Below are 18,878 nucleotides of genomic sequence, written 5' to 3' on the forward strand. Positions count from 1 at the left end.
TATGCAATACATTTTTTGCACACGTACATATGTAGCTGATGGGTAAAAGGTTGAGATACGCTTATCTGTTGCGGTAAACAACACCAAACGAAAGGAACTTGATATGCGACAACAGTCATCGCTGTGATTCTATCGAGCAGGTACATATTTACACATATATACATCTCACTATATTATTTTTGTGTTTATTAAAATTATGTATATGTATACGAATTATATGTATACGAATTATATGTATACGTATACCGTTACGATACGAAATTATATGAATCCGGCGCTTATGTACATATAAAGTCTCTTTCGAAATTATACATTAGACTAGTGGTTTTACCCGGCTACCGATTTAAAATTCAGCACACTTCCAAGTAACCCTTTTAAGCGAAAACAAAAAATAGTGTGGTCAGAACACTATCCCAATTAACATGTTTCAATAGAAAATAGTCAATATAAAATAGTATTAACAGTGGAAAAAAATCCCAAATGACAATACGTACTTTTGACTTTTGATTTGAACTGGACGACTACTTAGAGAGATTTCAAAGTTGAAAAGTACTACAAATGAAAGATAAAATATCCAAATATAGATTCCAATAATCATTTTGAACAGGTAATTGACAGATTTTGAGACATAGACCGAACAATACGAAGATATAGAAAAATCGAGCGATTTAAACAACACATATATCCATGAATCTCGAGCAAATCAACATTTGTAATTACCAGATTCGTGTTAACTGGGTATAGATTTATAGGAAAAGTCATATCTCGTGTTGAACAGTGTAATTATGTCATCATCAACACAAACAATTCCATCGAACAAATATTTATATCAACCAAAATTTTCAATGTAAAGTGCATATTCGGTTGTGTTTACATCCCTCCATCCTCTGACATTAGTGTATATAATAATTTTATAAATAATATTGAAACAATCAGATTAAAATATCCTGATTCAAAATTCTTAATAACTGGTGATTTTAATCTACCAAATTTGGACTGGCAAAACCTTGAAATGAATGAAAATTCTCCAATTCATCAAGAAATTATAAATTTATCTTTAAATTTAGGTCTTAAACAATTTAATACTATTTCCAACTTGAATGATCGTGTCTTAGATTTAGTTTTTTCCAATTTCAAAAACACTAACGTTATGAAATCTCATGATGTTCTATCTCCAGTGGATGGCCATCATCCACCCCTAGATATTATTATTACTTTAAATAAATCTACTAATCTACCTTTAATTCAGCAAAATATTTTTGATTTTCACAGAGCCGATTATAACGAAATCATGAACCAATTAAATGTCACTAATTGGTCGTTCTTAAACGATAACATTAACTTTGAATCAAAAGTCATTATGCTGAATGAATTATTAATCTCTTGTATATACAACCATGTTCCTCAATATAAAAATAAGTTGCATTTTTTTCCAAAATGGTTTAGTCCCGAATTAAAAAACCTAATACATAAAAAAAAGTGTGCACAATTTATTCAAAATTTATAACTCTACACACATATATATTGAATTCAAAAAACTAAGAGCTTTGTGTAAACTACATGTATCCAAATGTTTTAAACTTTATATTAAAAAAACAGAATCATTCATTGATTCAAATTCCAAATATTTTTGGTCATTTACTAAAGAATTAAACAACAATAAAACATATATACCAGAAAACATTCAACTTAACGGTAAATTTGTTGACAATACTAATGATTCAGTCAATCTTTTTGCTGATTTTTTCAAATCGATCTATGTCAAAAACAACAACAATAATTCTAATTATAGCATTGTAAATAATAATGTCCTGATTTCACCTTTACTATCTATAAATATATCTGCCTTACAAAATAAATTCCTTAGATATATCTAAATCTGCGGGTCCTGACAACATACCCCCAATTTTTATCAAGAATTGTGCCAATGTATTAACTTATCCTCTTTTTAATCTCTTTAATCAATCTATTTCCACTGGTATATTTCCCAATTCTTGGAAGTCTGGCTATTTAATGCCTCTTCATAAAAATGGGGATAAACATACTGTAATGAACTATAGACCCTTTTGTCAACTATCAACTATTCCAAAACTTTTTGAAAGTTTAGTATTAGACGAATTTATTCCTTTCATTAATAACATTATTATTCCACAACAACATGGTTTTACTTCTGGTAGATCTACCTTATCCAATTTATTATTATATGAAAATTTTATTTCTAGTGCCTTATCTGTTAAATTGCAAGTTGACTCAATTTACACTGATTTCAGTAAAGCATTTGACAAAGTTGATATTGAGATTTTATTATATAAACTAAACAGTATCGGAATCAGCGGTGTATTACTAAACTGGTTTCGGAGCTATTTGTCCAATAGATCATTATTAGTTAAAATCGGCCATTCTAAATCTTACTCCTTTAATCCAACTAGTGGCGTTCCCCAAGGATCTCACATGGGACCAGTCCTATTCAATATTTTTATAAATGATATTATAAATATATTTAATGATGTTAAAGTGCTCTTATTTGCAGACGATTTAAAAATATTTAAATGTATAAAAGACACTAACGATTGTGCTACTTTACAAACTAATTTAAACTCATTAAACGATTGGTGTTCTTTTAATAAATTATATTTAAACATTAAGAAGTGTTCTGTTGTCAGGTTCAGTAGGTCAAATAACAAAATTATTTATAATTATCATATAAATAATGAATCATTACCATCATCATCGCTAATTAAAGATCTAGGAGTTATTTTTGACGACAAATTAACTTTTAATTCTCATATAAATTTTATCACAAAAAATGCCATCAAAACACTTGGTTTCTTAATAAGAAATAGTACTCACTTCAAAAATGTAAATACGTTTAAAATTTTATGCACCACTCTGGTTAGAAACCAATTAGAGTACAATTCTACCATTTGGTCTCCTTATTTAATGAAACAAATTAATATAATAGAGTCAGTGCAAATAAAGTTCATTAGATTCATCAAATTTAAATTTTTTAAAAGTCATAATCATTATGTCAGTTACATTATTATTTATAGGAAACTTAATTTGCTAAAATTATATGACTGAAATTATAAGACATTAAGACACAGAACTGAATTAACGATATTTCAGTTCTGTGTGGTCTTCTTAATGGCACTATTAAATGCTCTGACTTGGTGAGTTTAGTGTGCTTCCATGTGCCGGGTAGATCAATTAGATGTAACCAGTGGCGGACTGGCCATACAAGCTAACATGCCCGATGGCACGTGGGCCCCACGATCTGTTAGAAAATAGGGGCCCTCAGTAAAGTTAAATAGCTTTTTCACTATTTCATTTTACGTGTGTAAAAATGTACAGGATATTGCACTTCGGGACCTAAAGTTTGGGTATTTCAACAAAAGAAACTTCTTACGATATACAAAAGCAACTAATACCTGCTTTAATAGCCCAAGGATCGGTTAACTTTTTTTATTAGGCTCGAAATGTAAGTTTCAACATTTGTGTGGGCCCTTTTGTCAAGCCCATTTCCAACCTCAAGATTATGTATATACCTATTAACCTACATATGTAACAAATACCTACTGAAATAAAAATGGGAATATACAAATTTCCGTGAATAAAATAAAGTAAATTTCATAAAACAATTTTGATACTCATCATCAACCAGCGATTTAAATTTACTTCATACTTTAAAAATAACATTTGATTATACTTCGACAATATAGTAAGATTTAAATACACAATTTTAAATAGTTTCCGAATATAAAATTTATTCCTAATCTTGCCCCCTCCTCAAAAGCCCGAGTTTTGATTAATATTAATCGAAAATATTATGCATTGTTTTCTACCGAAAGTAAAAGCCGCTTTTGTGCCACATTATTTTATGATGCATTCTATTTACCTAGGACAAGGGTTAAAACGAAATATACAATGTAATTTATAGATCTATTTTGCTTTTGCCATTTTTATTGCACCTAAATTGAAAACGAAACTCTTTAAAGCGACTTTTACCCACGATCTTTCGAAAGAAACCAGTTAAAACCGTTGAAAATCTATTCCAAAGATCTGTCGGTAACTTTGTACGATTCTCCGGCAAACCTTTTTATTTTATTGGCTAAATACGACTTCGAAAATTTCAATATTATCCTTTTATTTTCTTCGAAGTGGCATAATCCAAAACATATGTTTTCTTTTTTACACATTTAAAGCAACTTAATATCGTACAATTTACTTTAGTTGTGTTTCGAACTAGTACTATTCAACATCTAGTACAGCAGACAAGGCATAATTACAAAGTGTTTGTGAGAGCGGAAACATTCAGAATTTTATATTATTTTATAAAATTCACATTGATTTAAGGTAAGTGATTTTTTTAATTTTTTCATTGTTTAATTTTGTTTGTTTTGCATAGAAAACCAAATTACGGAATACAATAAAATCTCTCAAGGGTAAAAAAAACTATCGATAACAATAAAAAAAGGAGTTTGATGTTGGAAATTTAGACAGCTTTAAAAAAAGTACTAAAACTTTAGATATACCTATATTATATAACACATTAACTTGCTGTGTCGTCGACAGCCACTGAAAAAGTGTTCTTAAATTCGCTCAAGTATGAGTTTTGATCTATTTAATGCGTTGATATTTTAAAATTTAAACAACATTTTTCGTGTTAATGAATTTCAATTTCTCCCTCGCACTCATACGCGACAACGTTTTAGCGGATGTTTGTTTTAATTCGATTGAAATTCACGTACCGCTCGAATTATTACGTTTAGATAAAAAAAATATATTGAGAAAAAAAAACCAATCCCTATAAACGTGTTGAAATAAAAAAAACTGTCCAAATGAACCCATAACAGCACGGGGAAAAGTTGTGTAAAAATATGTATTTTTGACTTTAGAAATTCGCTAGAAAATTAAGTATTTTAAAGCATAAAAATATTACAATCAATAGAAAAAATATCTAGTACAGGGTTTATTATAAGAACTTTTTAATTCTTCGTATTGATAAGGATTTTCGTTCAGTTACAATTATTTTTTTAATTGATGTTAATTATAAATGCTTTTATATGTAAAATAATCAATGGTACTATACAATATTATGTTTTTGTAGTTAATATATGTATGTTCAATTCATCATCCAAGACGGTTTTATTTTGAATTATTGTATCTAGATGTAAATAGAATACAATAAAATCTATGTTCGCAAAGTTTTTCCAATATATATACATATGTAGGTTCAGGATGTGAATGATTCCAAATGATAAGCGTGGATGCGGTTAAATACGCTTTATTTTTACATACCTCCTTTACGTTTTTACGTGTATCGTCGAGCGACCCCAAAGGGGAAGTGTTGCACAACCCACGCTATGCCTCAAATTTTTTTGTGAATATGAAAAATTGTAATGCTTGAATAAATTCTCCGCAGTGGAATCGAATATCGTGGCAAGTGTTGTTAACTGACATTTATTTGGTCAACTTACTAGAGAAAAGCAAATTTAATAAAAAAAAACATTGCCTTCACGATAGTAATTTTTAGTAATATTTTATCGATCAATACTTTAACTTAATTTGAAAAAAATTTAACTGTTATGTTTTCTCTACGATATGCTATTTCAACTGCAAAGTTTAATTATTTATCGATTTTTGGACATAATCTCAATTCGATTTCAAAGGCAAATCGTATCCGGTGAAATTGAGCCGGAGATCGAATTTTAATTTTAGTTTTTTTGATAATTCTTTATATTGAAAATTTATTTGCCGCATTTTTTCGATTTAAGTTTCTATTTAGTTAATGAACTATTTCCTCACGTCACATTTGTAATACATTTTTGCAATATTTTTAGGGAAAAGAAAGGAAATATTTATTGTAATATTTATAAACTCAATAAACTGAAAATAGAAAGCGATTAAGTAAGTCTGCTTCTCTTAATATTGGGTATCCTACCCAATACGATTTAATTTTAAGATTTCACCAAAGCACTATAAAAAATCTCAAAATAATAAAATGAGAAGAAAAATTATATACATACATACATATATACATTTATTTAAAAACTGCACTCTCTAAGAATGAATCCAAAAGCGGGCCAGGCTTTAGATGTGTAGTGGGAAGTCCAGTATGTATGTAGATAAGTCGTGAAGTGATAAATCCAAGGACGGCCAGGTCGTAGTTATTATGTATACGTAGCAGTTGGTTCAATAGTTAGGAGTCGAAAATTAATAAATAAAAAAACAGATCGGATGAAATTTGATCAGATAATGGATGAATGTCTCCAACGAAAGTTGAAGTAAGACTAAATGTACTTTACCTATCATATCTCGTAAAAAACGAAATTGTGGTTTTTCCTTTATTTCGAAAAGGTAGCGAAAAGTCCACTTTTGCTAAAACGTATTTTTACTAATCATTTTTGTCTTCCGGTGCATAAATATGAAACTTGCTAAAATTGTTATTTTGACATGGGTATTATTGTCAATTGCAAGATCATCTATTCATAACATAAATTTTTCTATAGACATGACAATTAAATAATAATTATAGTTAATTGTTGATTGTTCGCTGCGTAAAAAAATGTATTACATGATGTTTTCCAGGTATCGAGACACCCTTATTGTGTAAGCAGGTAAATCGATGCAAATGTTGGCCATTTAAAAATAAACTGATAGCATCATAGTAGGATCATCCATAATACATTTTGGTATATTCCCTTTTTTTTTAAAGTTTGGTAAAACCCATGGGGAATATAAAATTACATTTAGAGGCATTTACAATTAGCATCAGTTAAAAAAATAATTGTAACCATATGAAATCCTTAATCCCGAAAACCAAACAATTAAAGGGATAGGCTCGTTATATTCATTGAATTCGTTTCAAATATTGGTAACTTTTGCATATAAAATTATGTAGTTCTTTGATTCAGATACGAGGTGTTCGATTGAACATCATTTATAATCTTCTTACTATACCATAATAATTTAAATATTTAAAAGTCAATTGACAACACCTGCCATGGTAGTCGATTTAATTGTGGATTCAATCGTTTTATAATAGTCTTGGATGATGAATTGAACATATATTAACTACAAAAACATAATATTATATAGTCCCGTTGATTACAATGTTCGACAAATGACGACTTTTTTTTGGTTCAGAGACGAGATATGAGTTTTCTTATAGATCTATGCCCAATGAACACGAATCTGGTAATAAAAAATGTTGATTGGCTAGAGATTCGGAGATATATGTGTTTTTTAAATCACGCGATTTTTCTATATCTTGGTGTTGTTCGGTCGATGTCTCAAAATCTGTCAATTTCCTGTTCAAAATGATTTAAAATTCAGCACACTTCCGATTAACCCTTTTAAACGAAAAAAAAAATAGTGTGGCCAGAACACTATCTCAATAAACATGTTTCAATAGAAAATACTCAATATAAAATAGTATTAACAATGGGAAAAAATCCCAAATGAAAATACGTACTTTTGACTTTTGATTTGAACTGGACGACTATTTAGAGAGATTTGAAAGCTGAAAAGTACTACAAATGAAAGATAAAATACCCGACTATAGATTCCAATATTCATTTTGAACAGTAAATTGACAGATTTTGAGACATCGACCGAACAACACCAAGATATAGAAAAATCGCGCGATTTAAAAAACACATATACATATGTATGTATCTCCGAATCTCGGGCCAACCAACATTTTTTATTACCAGATTCGGGTTAACTGTAAATATATCTATAAGAAAATTCATATCTGGTCTCTGAACCATTTTTCGTGTAGAGCAGTGTTATTTTACATATAAAGAATTTGTAATTAGCATCGATTAAAAATATAATTATAATTGAATGAAAATCCTTATTAATACGAAGAATTAAAAAAATCGTATAATAAACCATGTAAAAACAAAAAGAGAAGAAACTGCTTTGCAAAAATATAAATCGGTTTTGATTTTCAGATATATTACCCCTATTAACATGGAAAAGAGAAGGTATAAATCTGGATCACTAAAACGCAAAGAACGCCAAGAAACAAAAAAACAGAAGTCAGCCAAGTATTGCAGATCTATTACAGATTTTATAGTACCACAACCACTTCCCGCATCAATGTCCAGTTGCGCAACAAATAATCAAGAAACAAGAAACAATACTCATGGCGATGATGTATTGACAAGTGAGTTGCAAGAACAAGAAAGAAATTCTTTGGATATAGAGACAAGAATAAGTGCATCCTATATTAATCAACCCAGGCCCAGTACTTCAGGCTTCATTATTCCGGTATCTGTACAGACTATATTTCCTATAGTTGCAACATCCGCGCATATACCTATAGTTTCAACTAGTGACAAGGAATTAGATATTACTTCAGACATAAATTCTGAGGCACATGATGTTATTGAACCTACACAAGAAAAAAAATGTACTACTGGAATATTTCAATATCCATCGCGAGACAATCTGAAACAATTTTTTGCTGAACATCCATTTCAGCCTGTAAGTGATCTACCATTTGATGCTCGATTATATGAGAGAAACACTATGAATGATTCAGTCCCAAGAAATTGGCTAACATATAACATAGAAAATAAGTGCTTATATTGTTCATATTGCTTAGCGTTTGAGTGTCCCAAATCGGATTCATCATCATTTGTACATGGCTTTAGTGACTACAGACGTATTAGCCAGAACTTGGCTGTGCACGAATCGACAACAACCCATGTGCGAAATGTTCATCAATATATCAGTGTGGTTAATAATGGAACATTAGATAATTTTTTTGCGTCATCATTAATTCAAAAGAAAGAAAAGGTACTAAAGCAAAGAAGTATTGTCATGAGGATTATAGACATCATAAAGATGTTAGGCAAGCAAGCAGTTTCTTTTCGAAGTCACAGAAATGAATCGGCCTATACTCTGGATGATGAAGCTTCGAATCATGGTAATTTTTTGGCTTCAGTGCAGTTGATGGCAAAATATGACACCATTATAGCAGCTCACGTTTCTGCAGTGCAAAAAAAGTCATATCAAAGAATGAAACGACTTAAGCACCAAGGAAAGGCGGGAAATAAAGGCCGTGGTGGACTAATTACCTACTTGAGCAAAACAACTGTTAATAGGTTAATCCATATTATGAAAACTATGATTCAAGAAAGAATTAGTCATGAAGTTTTTGAAGCAAAATATTATTCTATCCAGGTTGATTCAACACAGGATAATACAATCATCGATCAATTTAGCATCATTATTCGGTATGTGCATAAAAGCATTGTCTATGAGCGCCTACTTTCAATTGTGCCGTGTAATGATGGTACAGGACAGGGACTTTTTAATTTATTGACTGAAAAGTTGCAACATCTTAATATTGACCCTAAAAATTGTATATCTGATAGCACCGATGGTGCTGCAAGCTACCATGGAGAGTATAATGGTTTGCAGAGTAAACTTGCTAACATGGCAGATCAACATGTTCATATATGGTGTTATGCCCATGTCTTAAATTTGGTAGTAACTGAAACCACAAAATGTTGTGTGTCTGCAGTTTCTTTTTTTAATTTGCTTCAAAATTTAGCAACTTTTATAAATGGATCATATAAGAGAATGTCTGTGTGGATAGGAGTTGTTGAAAAACAACTGGGGCAAGAAAAGATGAAAAGATTAAAACTAATTGGTGAAACCAGGTGGTCGGGAAAATCTAATGCAGCAACAACAATATTTGGACATTTTAATGATCCCACTGCTAGTACTTTCGTAAATCTACTTACATGCTTATCAATGATACAGGATTCAGACAAGTTTGATGCAAAAACGAAGCACGAAGCCACTTATTTACTCCAGAGTCTTCAAAAGTTTGAAACCATATTGACAGCATTTACTTACTTGTACATATTTGAAACCACAGCCCCCTTGTCTAGTTATTTACAAACAAATTGTTTAGATATGTTTACTGCATGGAGTTTGGTAGATACAGCAACAACAAAGTTGATGGAACAGAAAAGAACATTCCATAATGTTCACAGTAAGGCTTTCGAATTCGTAACAATATGTAATGATATGATTTCAATGATTAATATGGATGAAAATCAAACATTGGAAATTGATTCTATAGAAACAGCGTTGCCTGTTAAAAGACAAAGGAAGAAGAAAAGAATGGCAGATGAAGTAACTAATGATGAAGGAAATTCTTCGGATCCTCTGGCTGATTTTCGAATAACTGTATTTAACCTTATAATGGATCGCATTGTCCAATCGCTACAATCACGATTTATACATCACAAGCAGTTGTATAAAGATTTATCTTGGTTGGACCCAGCTAATTTTAAAATTATTGCAGAAAAAGGCCTTGATGATATTGCATTGGATGGTGTTGTGAAGTTCTTTCCACTAATCAAAAGAGGCAATGTAAAATTAGAATTGGTTTCATTTGCCTCAAATTTTGATATATTGAAGCTATTACTTCAAATTAGTGAGAGTGAGGATGACAGCAGCAGCTGTAAAACTTGCAGAACATGTCCATCGTGCGTTTTAAAAATTTTATCGTCGAACAGACTACACGACAAAGCGTATGATAACCTATATGAATTATACAAAATCGTCTCCACACTCTCAGTTACACAAGTGCAATGTGAGAGGACGTTTTCAAAATTAAAAATAATTAAGAACAGACTGAGAAATACGTTGTCTGAAGAAAATTTAGAAAATTTTATGTTCCTTTCTATTGAGAAGCAAATGTTAGATGATTTGGATGCAGAAGAAATTATTAACAGATATGCACAAGCGTCGAAAGGACTCAAACGTTTGCTAATATACTCTTAATTTTCCAATTTTTCTTTTAGATTTTTTATTATTCTTTTATAATTATGTATTTTATGTGTATGTCCTTGTTGAATCTCGGTTCAGTCCTATCTTGTAAATAAAGTTTCCTATATACATTTTGTATTTCTGTTAATTGCCAGTAAGACGTGTAGTATGTGTATATTCTAATTAATAAAAATAAAAATAAAAATTGCAAAATATAATTGCAATTTTTATTTTTGATTCGTGCATTTTTGAAAATTTGATTTATTTTTTACCCTAGATTTTTAGCGTGATAAAAAAAAAAGATTTTTTTTTTATATATGGGGGGGGGGGGAGGAAAAATTTTTTTTAACCCTGGGGGCCCCCTTTGACTCCTGGCATGTACTAATTTCAGTCCCAGTCCGCCACTGGATGTAACCATCTTTTTGATATGCCCAGGTTTACCACTAATTACTCATTGAACTCAGCTATGTTGAGACTGCACAGAGTTGGAAACGAATTGTCCATGGTCGATTTATTCATTGTTAGTAAATATAACATGAAATCTATTTTATTTAAATATTTTTTTAATATAATGTAATTTATTTTGTAGTATATGAATGTATGTGTATTTTTCTTTTATATTTCATTTTAATTTTTTTTTCTTTTTCTTTCTCTATTTCCAACATGTAAAATGGTCAATTTTTTCTTGACCGTAAAATAAAATAAAATAAAATAAAAAATAAATTAGACATACATTCTGACCAATATATTATATAAATTCTAACCAATCTTATATAATTCTGATCACAAACGTATTAAAATCCTGACCCGAAATATGCGAGCCTTTATTAACTATCAGTATATTCAATTTGCAATTAATTTCATTTTCAGAAGAAGGATTCCGAGAAAAACTAAAAAACAAGATGGTAAAAATCAAGTGGAGATCAGATTTTTCTGCAAAACGATCCAAATATTTTTATGAGGCTATGATCAAAAAGAAAAAGTATGACGATGTGTCTTTCAAAGTTGGGGACCATAGGTATTTTCATTTGATTTCAACAATAATTTCAACTTCATATTTAACTTCTAATGATCTCACTTCAAAATTGCAGCTTCTTTGCACATATGATAGTGCTCTCAGCTTGCAGTGAATTCTTTATTGAAAACAAAGACTTGAGTGCCACTTTTTCTAAATTCGAATTCCCGGTCATCGATGAAATGTTAAAGTTTTGCTGTCTTGGAGAAATTGGTACACGTTGTTTTTATCGAAACGATGTATTTTTTTTTATTTTCTTTGTGTAATTTTTTAAATATTCTTTCAGATTTAGAAGAAAAGTACCACAAAAAATTTTTAGAACTAGCCAAAGAAATAGAAATTACAGATAAAATAGCCACTCAATACAATACAATCGATGAAACGAATTGTTTGAAAGTGTTGACATTTTCGGATAATCCAATGTCGATAGACACAGCTTTGGATATAACTATAGAAAATTTTAAAACAGTAGGTGTTAATTACATATATAATAAAAAGCATAGCGATTTATTGATATCTTGCATTTTCATATCCGTTTCAGTTGTACAAGAACCCAGACTTCCTCGGTCTTCCAGCTTCCTATCTGGTTAAAGTTCTGAAGTCGAATGACATAAATGTAGATTCTGAAGAACAAGTCTTCGACTCTGTGAAATTGTGGGTGGAACGTGATGTAAAAGAACGTAAAAGTGAATTAGCCGAGCTGTTGGGATCCGTACAGTTTTCGTTACTCTCGATGAAGGTACATATTTCAAAGTTGGTATTTAAAATCTTATATTCCTTGAAATCCATGTGTAATATTATACTTTCAGTTTCTCGTCACGGAAGCCATGAGCGTCTGTTCGTTGTCTCCAAAGGGTATTGAAATGTTTAAACATCGGATGCGTTCAATTTGCCAAAGTTCAATTAAAAAACAGAGCCTACCCAGGAAAAGTGACAAAATAGTACTTATCGGAGGAAATAATGAAAAAGTACACACATACATTCATATTACAGTAATTTGATTGTATGATTTCATCTGATTTCGTTACATGTTGTATTTCAGGATGCAAATACCATCGAAATTTACGATGGAAATCAGAAAAATTGGCTCAAGGATGAAAATACACATACTTTCAATAGAACCAACTTTACGTCTCTTCTCGTCGGAAACTGGATAATGATTATGGGCGGTGTTAAAGAGGAAAATAATATACCAGTCGCTTCCGTAATGGTGCGTACGAACCAAACCAACGAACGGCCTCTGGGCCAACTTTTTAAACCAGTAGCGTACAAAATTTCTAAATTGAAATTAAATATTAAAATTAAAACTATTATTATTATATTAAAATTAAATTCAAATATCAAAATAAAATTATAATCATTATATTAAAATTAAAATAAAACATTGAAAGTTAAAACAGAACATGCACAATTTAAATAAATTTTCGAGATTGACCTAAAATTAGATCATCAACAATCACATACAGGTAATCCCCGACTTACGATGTTTTGGCTTACAAAGACACGCACTAAGATCGAAAAAAAATCAAAGAATTATTATTTTTACTTCCCCGTAAAGCACAGTTACTGAGAGTATATCATGTATTAGTATGGGTGATCCAACGATCGTCGCTAATTCGGTGTGTTGTCGGTACATCAAACGGATTTGTTTATTCTTCAATTGTTTCTCTCGTCGAAATAAATCAAATAAATAAATCAGTTCAGAGGTAAAATTTATCGGATAATGTGTAATTATTAATTTTATTTCGACGAATGAAAAAAAAACCCTATGACAAATCACTGACATCGTTTTTTTGTCGCATTGATTTCAATCATCGACAGAAGAATACATAGCACGACTTTTAAGAAATAATAACAAGATTATTTTTCGCTTGTAAGCAGATAAATTATAATATCTCTCTGGTCGTACATGCGTATCGTCGTAATTCAAAACATTGTTGTAATTCGAAACATCAACGATGATCTTATTTTAGCTCAATCTCGCTCTTTAGCTTAATTTTGATATTTTGATTTCAATTTTTTATTTCGATGTTTTGTATCCTACCGGTTTAAAAAGTTGGCCCAGAAGCCGTTCGTTGGTTATGTACGTACGCACCATAAGGTTTCAGTGAAGTTGTGGAGTATTTCCAATGATCACATTGATTTGAATTGAATTTAATTCTTCTCAGGTGAACTATATTGATTTGGAAAATGGTCAGATGAAGTCTTTAGAGCCGTTAAATCATGGTCGTCTGGATTTCTCAGCAGTGACACTTCCTAATGGTTCGTCCCATGATGTATACGCCATCGGGGGTTTATCAACTTTGGAATATTTGTCATCAGTGGAAAGGCAATCCTAGATATGAACATATCATTTCAGTACTGTACTTTGATCGATTGAATTTGAACTTATTGTTAAATTGATTTCGGATAGGTGGAACAGCGAGACAAAGAAGTGGGTCTCGATTACTCAATTAATACAGGCTGTGTATTGGCATAGTGCTGCTGTCATCGGCACAGACATTTACGTGACAGGTGGAAAAGAAAAGAAGATAAAGAAAAAGAATACATTTAAAACAATCAATGCAGTGCAAAAGTACTCAGTAAAGTCTAATTCTTGGACCAATTGCACTCCTATGAACGAAAACAGAGAAAACCATTCAGTAAGTGTCTTTTAACCTTTTGAGTGCTGACGTCTTTTCAGTTGAAAGCCCGCCACGCTAGAAATTTCGCCAACATTTCCAACTAGAATTCTTTAGAAATCCAATAGAAATCAGGTATAAAAATTGTAGCTAAACCCAGATAGACCCTAGATCACTACCCTAGATATCTATCACCAAGGATTTCGAGTTTTATTAAGGTGGGTTTAGACTCTCTAATATATCTTGCAACAATATAAAATGAACAAAAGAAGTCTATTAAGAGGGTTGGACACCAGCGCCTTGTCCATACAAACGTATTACACTTTGCTTTCCTCAATTATGGCACTAGAGAAATTATTTTTTAATATACTATGGATATCCAGCGCATAGGCATGTTTCTATCTTTTTAATTTTTTGATTAGTTATTTTCTATAGGAGCTAGGAGCCACCAAACATCTATAAAATCACCTCGTTTTTACACCCACAAAAAAAATCGAGCGTACTAATTTAACGGTTGATTTTTAAAAATATACGAAAACACAAACATAGAAAATATCTTTCTTATACCGATGATGCAAGTTTTTTTTAAATTGGTCCAGTTTCAGAGAAGAAAACTGGAGAAAACGAAACCTCGATTTTGTCGATTTAAAATAGGTATTATCTGGTCGAGGCGCAACTGTCGCATTCACCTAATATATATATATATATATATATATATATATATATATATATATATATATATATATATATATATATATATTTATATTGATATATATTATCGCATTTACTCAATATATGTATATATCGAAGAAAGGAACGGCAACAAAATTTAGGTTTCGGGTATCCAGCCCTCTTGATGTATGTATTTTTCCAAAACTAGTTCCATCTTCTTCATTGTTGTTAAAATGTAATGCTCACAATCTAAATTCCAAGCCACAATCTAAAATACTCGGCAGCTAGGGATTTCCATCAAGTAATTTTGCTATGGTTATAAATTCAGAAATTCCGGTGTCAACGAGTCTTCATAAACGTTGACAAATGAATGACACGGATTACATGACCCACGTTCAATTCATTTTTTTTTCAATGCTACCTATAAAGGCTTAGCAGGTAGTGGTCTTGTTTACTTTGTACATGCTCAATATACAACGCCTATCGACGTATTGCAACCCTTTTAATGGCGAAAACACACTGAGTCGTATGGGACGTCGTGTGTCCTTGGCTTCCGGCTGTGCACGTGCAAAATATTCGAATATATGTATTTAGGAAGTCGCACGTGTATGCGTATCCATATGCAAGCAAGGATAAATACAGGATAAAATATCACCGAAAGCACTGTGTACCATGAATGTGAAAGGGATCAGTGCCGGTTTTAGGGGGGGGACTGGTTCGGGCGGCGCCCGACGGCACCGAAGGCGCTTTAAAATTTAAAATTACGGCGCCAAAGACCCTAAAAAATTTTAAATTAGAATGCCAAAGGCGAAACTTAAATTGATTATTTGAAATTTAAACTTATCTCCCGTCTACAATGTCACAAAATAATTTGTCACAATTTTCTAGGGGCGCTTAGAAAAAATTAGCCGAGGGCACCATAGGGTGTAAGGCCGGCACCGAGTGGGATAGGGGTTAGTAGTTTGGGAGATAATTGATATTTAATAATTGACTATTAAAATTTTCAGTCCGATTCAGTTAGTGGTTTGGGAGATAATTTAATTCAAAAACTTAAAAAAAAGGACACCTATAAGGGGAGGTACCATTTCCGGTCATTTTAAAAATTTGAAAAAAAATTACATCGTGTCGATAACAATTTCAGTAACCGATACTAAGTTTTAGTTCGATAGGACTAACAGTTTTCAAAAATTCCCAAAATACACAGACACACACACACATTTTTTCTAGATCATGAAAACGTGATCAGTGATTGATTCCGAGTTCGAATTTTCCCATAATCACAAAACTAAATTAAGTAAAAAAAACACGTACCACGTCCCACTCTGTGTGTTTTCGCTCTAACACTCGGTTAGTTCGCCGAGCGTGTAGATGCAAATTCCTAGTCGCGACCCATCTACACATTCGAGAGCAGGTAGTTCGCTGCATTTGGGAATACTATCATGATATTTATTAATTGCTATTAGCGACTATCATGAAATTGAAACCAACTGTTTTTAGAGCATCACTATCAAGGGGAAGCTTTATGTCGCTGGGGGAAGAAATAACACGCAAAAATTTTTAGCCAGTGTTGAGTCATATGATCCTGATAAGAATTTGTGGACGCCTTATTGCAACCTGCCGAATCCAGCATATGGATTCAGCCTCTGTTTTTATCGAAACAATCTACTTTTCATTGGTGAGTTTTTGTGTTGGACTAAATTTGACTTGGCTCTTAACTATTTCTAATTGTTTGGTGTAATAATCCTCAGGTGGACTAGATGAAACTAGTTATCCAATGAACAACGCTTGGCAATACGACGAGATGAATAAAGTTTGGAATGTTTTCCCAAGAACACACAAAAGTAGACGTCAAACAGTCGCAATCTTTATACCACATGATTCAATTGTATATCCTAAAAAAGATGTACCGTCAAATTGAATTTAGGTTTAGGTCATGACAATAAAAAATACTGATACTTTAATTAGGATTATGTTATATTTCATTTTGTCATGAAATTTTGAATAAATAGAATGTCAATACATTTACATATATATGTATGTAGTTTCATTTCTTAACAAATTCAAGTCGAACGTTCAATCCACTGTGAAAAAAGCTCCACATTTAATAGTGTTGTACCGGGGACGCGACAATTGATTCAATTCCAAAAGTTTCAACGACACAATGTACGTTATTCGCTTGAACGTTATTTCCGTGGATATTTTGTCGCATGAACCATTTGTCGCGTGTACATTTTGTCAGTGCACCAATTGTCGGGTACATTATGTCGTTGAACCTTTTGGAAGTGAACTAATTGTCGCGTAACCTGTTGTACCCGATGAAACATCATCGCATGGGTGTTGGCATATTAAGTTATTAAATAAACAATAATTAAAAGAAATGTGTCGGTCCTGTGATCGAGATCCGCACGCCGTCGAATTTTTTTCAAATATATTTATTTATTTATTTATTTAAGGCGGTAAATGCAAACAGTACATATATACAGAAGTTTTTTTTCTTTTGTTATTAAATTCGTTCGTTTTATTGGCATTGTTTTAGATGTTACGTAAATATGTATGTCGAATCGAAACGACTATTATAGTACGGCGAGCGTCATCTCAGATACACAGAGAGACACACAGAATACCGATACATATATATGACGATGTCAAGCTGTTTTTCATCAAGCAGAAAAATATGCAATTCTTATTGATCAGCAAAAACATTTCGAACGAATATTTAAACGAATCGATGATTGGTGCCACTTTAGTATGCGGTCTACCCTCACATATGTATCTAATTTACTATGCGATCTACCTTCACGTTTTTACTTTAATGTGCGGTATCACTGTCTCAATTCTAATCTTAAATGGATAGAGTCAACCCTAACTTCACCTAACCTAACCTAACCTTAAATAAATAGATGTTGGCTGCTAAGATAGTTTTTTTTTTGTGAAAATATTAATAAAATAAAACTTAAAAAAAGATATCTTAACAGCCAACACCTATTTATTTAAGGGCCAGTTAAGGTTAGGTTAAGTTAGGGTTGGATACACAGACAGACACACAGAATACCGATATCATATACATATGTATATACATATGATGATGTCATGCTTTTTTTCAGCAGGCAGAAAAAAAATGCGATTATTATTGATCAGCAAGAGCATTTCTTCTCTAGGTTCATAAACAAAGCTGTTCGACCAATCGAAATCGAGATTTAGAGCTAACCTATTGCAAAAACTATTGAAATGAAATAGATCTATTATTAAAAGCTTCCTCTATCTCATATTTGATTTATAAATTAACAACTATTCATTCACGTGTCTGAACACATGCCTTTCGCAAAAAAAAAAAAACCAAAACAACATTAAGTGTTCACACAAATACTCATACTTTGCTTATTTTTGCGCACTCATTCGCGAAATGACTCATTCAACATTTCACACAATAATTTTCAGTTTTAGTTTAAAACGTTTAGAATTTATTTAGGACGTACGAGCCAATGACGTAGCTCATATTTCAGCGTGAATTATTGCAAATTTCACGGCAAATCAGCGAAACGACAAACTCTATTTTGAAGGTTCATTGATATTGTAAACACTTAAATCTACATCATAATGTTTTTATATGCATTTCTCTTGCTGAAATTTCGAATGTTTAAATATAATTTATATTGTGTGTATGTATATGTATACGTAGAAGGAAAAAATCATATTTACATGTCATTAGACACGTTTCAAATACGTTTACACTCGAACTTTCCTTTCCGCGAATTATTTCTACTCTTTATATC

General features: G+C 31.5%; 1 protein-coding gene across 3 annotated transcripts; it reads left to right on the top strand.

Moving 5' to 3' along the window:
* Positions 1 to 52: 52 nt before the first annotated feature.
* On the top strand, positions 53 to 17,137 carry LOC143912583 (kelch-like protein 25). 3 transcript variants are annotated; one of them, XM_077431873.1, is made up of 12 exons: positions 68 to 140; positions 11,233 to 11,317; positions 11,668 to 11,815; positions 11,889 to 12,025; positions 12,099 to 12,280; positions 12,354 to 12,551; positions 12,622 to 12,780; positions 12,855 to 13,022; positions 13,981 to 14,141; positions 14,226 to 14,454; positions 16,603 to 16,780; positions 16,854 to 17,137. In XM_077431873.1, the coding sequence occupies exons 3-12, from the start codon at positions 11,700 to 11,702 to the stop codon at positions 17,021 to 17,023; spliced, it is 1,698 nt and encodes a 565-aa protein (XP_077287999.1). In that variant the 5' UTR covers positions 68 to 140; positions 11,233 to 11,317; positions 11,668 to 11,699; the 3' UTR covers positions 17,024 to 17,137. The 3 variants fall into 3 exon arrangements, with proteins under 3 accessions (XP_077287998.1, XP_077287999.1, XP_077288000.1); XM_077431874.1 differs by having other exon boundaries at positions 83 to 140; positions 11,189 to 11,317; XM_077431872.1 differs by lacking the exon at positions 11,233 to 11,317 and having other exon boundaries at positions 53 to 140.
* Positions 17,138 to 18,878: the final 1,741 nt, after the last annotated feature.

Source organism: Arctopsyche grandis, chromosome 6 (genome assembly GCF_051622035.1).
Source record: "Arctopsyche grandis isolate Sample6627 chromosome 6, ASM5162203v2, whole genome shotgun sequence".
Lineage (NCBI taxonomy): Eukaryota > Metazoa > Arthropoda > Insecta > Trichoptera > Hydropsychidae > Arctopsyche > Arctopsyche grandis.